The sequence below is a fragment of the Dromiciops gliroides genome, chromosome 5, assembly GCF_019393635.1.
Source record: "Dromiciops gliroides isolate mDroGli1 chromosome 5, mDroGli1.pri, whole genome shotgun sequence".
NCBI lineage: Eukaryota > Metazoa > Chordata > Mammalia > Microbiotheria > Microbiotheriidae > Dromiciops > Dromiciops gliroides.
In genome coordinates, this window is record NC_057865.1 from 294,599,123 (window position 1) to 294,604,884 (window position 5,762).

The 5,762-nt window shown below is 52.3% G+C and overlaps 1 protein-coding gene across 8 annotated transcripts in view; it reads left to right on the forward strand.

The window, feature by feature from the left end:
- The first annotated feature begins 217 nt into the window (after positions 1-217).
- Positions 218-5,762, forward strand: part of SCUBE1 (signal peptide, CUB domain and EGF like domain containing 1) — a 234,040-nt gene continuing 228,495 nt past the window's right edge. For all 8 annotated transcript variants that reach the window (XM_043969294.1, XM_043969295.1, XM_043969297.1 and 5 more), the window contains exon 1: positions 218-533. In XM_043969294.1, the coding sequence (XP_043825229.1) occupies positions 446-533 (88 nt within the window). In that variant the 5' untranslated portion in view covers positions 218-445. The remainder of the gene's footprint in view (positions 534-5,762) is intronic.

A 5,762-nucleotide genomic window follows, 5' to 3' on the forward strand; every position in this document is an offset into this window, starting at 1 on the left:
CCCCGAAACCAGACCCTACCTCGGCTCTTGTTCCCACTCTCCAAACCCTGTCCAGAGCCCGACAGGGGATTGGCCCGCCTCCGGAGCGGTCCCGCCCATCCTCGGGGGCCCTGGACGAATCAGCGGGAGGCTGTCAGGTCGTCAGCACCGCGGACTCCCCGCAGCCCCCGGCGGCGCCCAGTCCCTTATCAGAGATCCAGCGGGGCCGGGCGGGCGGCCGAGCAGCGGCGGTAGCTGCAGCAACAGCGGCGGCGGCAGCGGCGGCAGAGGCAGCAGCGGTAGCTGCGAGGAGGCGACGCGAGCGCCAGCGCCAACGCCAGCCAAGGAAGCCGGGAGCCAGCAAGGGAGGGCGCGCGAACCAGCCCCGCGGCCGGACCACAGAGCGCCCGTCCGCCCGCCCGCCCGTCCATCCGTCTGCCGGGGCCGGGCCGAGCGTGGCCTCAGCATGGGGGCTGCAGCCCTGCCCTGGCATTGGTGCCTGCTTCTCGTCCTCGGCGCCCCGGGCCGCCTGACTAGAGCCACCGGGGCCCCAGGTAAGCGAGTGGGCGCTCGCCGCCCCTGCCCTGCCCCGCAATGCCGGGACCCTGGACCGACCCACAGAAGGCGGTTCTGCGCAACCCAGCCTGCGCTCTCTCCGCATCCCCGAGCCCGGCTTGGAGAAGGTACCGGAGAGAGCGCACTGGCGATCCGGGGCAAGGCAGGGCAGGGGCGGGCTGGGCTCGCTGGGCTCGCTGGGCTCGGCTCGGGGCGCCGGATCCAACTTGCGGATTTGCCTTTTAAAGGGGGAGGTCGGAGGGGAGTCTCTGGGGGGAGGGGCCCGGGGCCGGCAGGGAAGAAAGATGCTTTGAGTTCTGCCAAACTAACTTCTCTCTCCCGGGCGTGTGAAGGCAGGAAGGGGCTGCTGCCTGCTGGCGGGGGCCGGACCAAGCTGGGCGCACGGGGCGGGGCCGCTCTTAGACTCTCCCTCCCCCGGCTGGCGGAGACCTGGAGACCCGCACCCCGCTGGCTCTGTGTGTGTGTGTGTGTGTGTGTGTGTGTGTGTGTGTGTGTGTGTGTGAGAGAGAGAGAGAGAGAGAGAGAGAGAGAGAGAGAGAGAGAGAGAGAGAGAGAGAGAACGCACAAGTTCCTGAGGAGCTCAGTCGCAGTTAATTGTCCATCCGAGTATCAGTCCAGATCTATCGTATCGCTCTGTATGCGTCTCTAGTCACTCTCTGCGTCCCTTGTCTCTCTGGTTGCTGCCTGCCTTGCTCTGTCTCTCTCTCTCCGTCTCTCCCTTCCTTAAGAGATGTATGTATGCAGGGAGGTTGGGACAGATACAGAGTCAGCCCCCAATTTACTCTGAGTTTACATTTACATATCACTCAATATTAGTTCAATTTCCCTGTGTCTCCTTTTCTTCTCGTCTCTGGTCTCTTCTCTCTTTGCTTTTCTAGTTCCCTTGTCTCTTCTCATCCCTTTCTCTCCAGTACTTACGAGATATCGGGAGGGGCTGGAGAGCAATTCAATATGGTATTCAATATGGTATTTAGACTTTCCGAATTACCACTTACCTATCACACAATATTGGTTAGATCTGTATGTCTGGTCCCTCTGCCTTTCCCCTGCTGGGGTGGGGACGCGAAGAATGATTCAGTCCCATATTTAAGCAATCTGAGGTGTGACATTCTCTCTCTCTCTCTCTCTCTCTCTCTCTCTCTCTCTCTCTCTCTCTCTCTCTCTCTCTCTCTCTCCTCCTTCCCAGTGAGTGGCAACGGGAGATTAAATCCCAGGTTTGCCCCAGCTGAGCCAGCTGTCTCTTTCCAAAGAGAGGGGCTGGTCATTGACTAGCTCCGGCTGAATTGCTTTCTGTCCGTCTCCCCACCCCCTTTTCCCTCCAGGCTTTCCCCAGACTTTCCCTTCCCCATGCAGCTGTGCCGCCCTTTCTGAAAAATATCAGGAACTGCTCCCCTCACTCCAATCGCTCTCCTCTCGGATGAAGTCGCTCATGGGTCTTTAACCTGATTTTTATTTTAATGCACACCTTCATCTCTGCTTCTCTCACCTGGAACAAGTGGATGGGGTATCAGGAAAACCCAGGGGGAAAGAATACTGGGTCTTTGAGTTAAGAGTCACCTTAGAAACTGAGGCTGAGTCCTTTACCCTCTAGCCCAGAGAGGGAAAGGATTTGTCTATGATCCAGCTTGGAATAGAGCCGGAGATCAGTAAAGAGGAAAGAGCTCTAAGAGGGGAGGTCTGAGGAGGAAGAGACAGGAGAGAAAAGGAAGGAGGAAGAAAGAGTGAAGGAAGAAGGGGGAAGTGGGGGGACAGCCTCCTGAGGACGATTATAGGACTCTGGTCTACAATCTTCCTTGGTCCCAGCATGCACCCCATAAGCCCTGTGTGGATCTTTGGTAGGGTAGAGAGTGAGGCAGCCCGAGTAGCCCAGTCCTTCCCCATCCCGTGCCACCTACAACTCCTTTTGTCTGTCCCGTGTGGGCATCCCCTCCAGGTGTTGTTGGCCTGTTGGATCTTCCTTGGAATTCCCTCCTAACCCCCCAACACCCACATCTTGCAGGAAAAGTGGAAGTATTTCTGAATCTCTGTTTATGTGTATGTGTTTGTCTGAGTAGCCATGTCTTTCTCTATGTGTGGGGAGAGGAGGTGCTAACTAAAAAGTCCTCCTGCAATTGGGGGGCATCCTCCAGAATTAGATAATTAATCTAGGGCTAAATTATCTGGTTCCAAGCTGCTCCATCAACCCCCGCCCCAAACTATGATTAAGGAAGCACTTGTGCAACAGTTCTCAATGTACCCATATCACCTTAATTAAGCAAAGAAGTAGGGGTGTCTCTGGATGTCAGGAGTGGTTCTACCCCCCCCCCCCGTGAAGTCTGACATTCACAATACCCACACAAACCTGATGTCTATTATTGCCCCCTTCTTCCTCTGTCTCTATGCCCCGAGTGCATCTCTGCCATATTTAAACCCAAATGAAGTCTTTGGCTAATTGTCTCCCCAAGTTAGAGAATTCCAATTCTCGCCTCTCTGCCCCTACCTCCCTTACAGATGAGGCCCTGCATTTACCCTCTCTCTCATATCCAGTCAGCCCTTATCTGCCTCTCTCTGTGCCTGTGTTTCTCTTTCTCTCAACCCTTCTAAATATGAAGCCAGGCATCGACTTTTCCTGTTGCATACTGTGTCCTTCAGACCCAGCAGTGCTACTTGAGCCCTAATTTCTCTCTGTCTGCCTCCCTGTCTCCCCCACCCCCTGCCTAGCTGGGGAGGGATCCATTGAAGCCGGCTTCCCAGGAAGGCTGACTTTTCCTTATTGACATTAGGGCTTTCTATCAATAGCTCCTTGCCTTGCCTCTAGGCTGGAGGGGGTGGATGGGAGGGGGGAGGTCGGGAGGGCCGGGCTCCCAGAGGCTCCCACGGTCTCAATCCGGGCCAGCCAGGGCAGTCTGTGACCCGACCCTCCCTCCTCCTCTCCCTCCCCCCTCCCCAATAGGGCCAGATTCTCTTTGCTTCCTTCTGGGCTCTCAACTCAGACCCCAGCTCGGTGCTTGATGGAGAGGAGAGAAGATCATTCCTGTGCTCAGGTCTGCAGTGCCCCCAAAGACCCCCCACCCATGAGACTTGAGTTCAATTGTTGGAAATTGGCATAGACAATCACAGGCTGCCCGAGATGGAAAGGATCTTCCAGTCATCTGATTTAACCCCTTCAGCTCTCTAAGGAAACCAAGGCCAGAGGGAGGCAGGGGCTTGCACCCCTTAGAGGGAGGGGAGACTGGGGCAGGAGGAGCAAGTAAAGAAAAATCAGTGACTGGTAGTTAGAGGGTAGAAAGTCAGTAAGGGTAGTTTGGGATCGAGGAGCTTAGAATGGGCCAGAAAAGAATTTCCTTCTCCTTCTCCCACACAATAAAAGAGTAATTTGTTACTTTCTTGGGGAGGCAGCCTTGTATAGAAAGTTCATGAAGTATAGTGGAAAATGTACTTTATTGACTTTTGCGTCCAAGATCCTGGGTTCAAATCTTATCTCTGATACTCATTCACCACCCCTGTGGCTCTGAGCAGGTCATTCAACTGCCCTGGGTCTCAGTTTACTCATATATAAAAGAAGGGATTGAATCTAAATGATCCCTAAGGTTCCTCCAGTTGTAAATCCTAGGATCCCTCTCTGAGCCTCAGTTTCCTTTTCTGTTAATTGGGGATCATAATCTTAGCCTTAGATAATAAGTTGTTCATTGAAGGTCTTCCAAAACTGAGAGCCTGCATCAGGGATGCTGTGGAGCAGTGGTGTCTAAGTCAAATAGACCCTGTGGGTTGCATTTGGACTTAGAAAACCACAAATTGATATCATCTGTGTTGTGTTGGGCCAACACTGTGGAGCCCAAGAGTTTGAGCCCTTTGAGAGAGAGGATGTTGGTCTTTGGGCATCAGAAATGAGGACCACGGATTGAGAGCTGGAAGGGACTTGGAGGCCACTAAATCCACCCCTTCATTTTACAAATGGGGAAACCAAGGCCCAGAGAGGTGGTATGATTTGCAACTAACTAGTAGGCTTTGAAGCTAAGCCTTGCTAATTCCAAGTCCTGTGACATCAGAGTTGTAAAGGCCAGCCAGCCAAGCTTGGACCCTTATCTAGCCTTAGCCCTAGAATGCACTCTCCACTGCAGCCCCTCAGAATCCCAGGTTTCCTTCAGAACTCAATTTGAGCATCACTTCTCTAAGTACTCCAGATACCAGGTGCCTCCCTCCTCAGTCATTCATCCTGAGATAAATTGTCTATATTTGCATTTAAGTATAGCTAGCCATCCCAATCAAACATAAGCTCCCTAAATGTAGGAACATTTCTCTGGCAGTTAGCACTTAATCCAAGCTCGCTAAGTTTTTGCTCAAACCCAGGCCTAACCTAGAATTCCTTTTACAACACCCCTGACAAGGATTCACTTCACTTGAACACCTCCAGTGACAGGGATATCATTACCTCAGAAAGCACCCTGCTTTAATTTTAAGAATGATTTTAACAACAAAGCTTCTAGGATTCTTTGCTCCAAATCACCTGAATGTCAGTTATTATTTACCACCTTATAAACTTGAATTATGACAGCTTGTTAGCAAGCCAGCTAGTAATCTCATTGGGTGGGTGAGCCCAATTAGAGAGGCATACAAGGTGGTCAGGAGACCTGGAAACCCAGGGCAAGCCCCTTGAATTTGGGGCTTGGTGTTGAAAGCCACTTGGAGTCAGAGTGGATATGGAGAGGGAAGGGAAGGTGATGGAGCCAATGAGAGAGTGCACACTGATCACATTTACTTCTCTAGCCCAGTGCCTAGCATGTAGTAGGTACTTAATAAATGCCCATTGATTAAATGACTTTGTGATGAACCTGACACCCCTGTGAGCTAGGGAGCATAAGAGTGATCATTCTAATTGGACAGACAAAAATGAACTGTCAGAGAGGGGAAAAGCTTTTCCATCACACAACTAAGAAGCATAGAAGCCAGCACCAAACCTAGCTCCCCTGTTCCCTAGAGCAGTCACTTAGCTCTTCCTCCTTAAATGGGTAGGCAATTGGAGAATCTGAGTCCATCAGCCAAGAGAGTTTGGACTGGGACAGGTGGGAGGAGGCAAGAATATTGACCCATTCTGTCTTTCACAGAATGCTTAGAGGTACAGTTCTTAGAGCATTCAGTCTACTTTCCTCATTTACAGATGGGGAAACTGAGGTTCAGAACATAAATGTAAATGTTGTCCCTGTCTCTGAGTTAGGTAGTAAGACCCC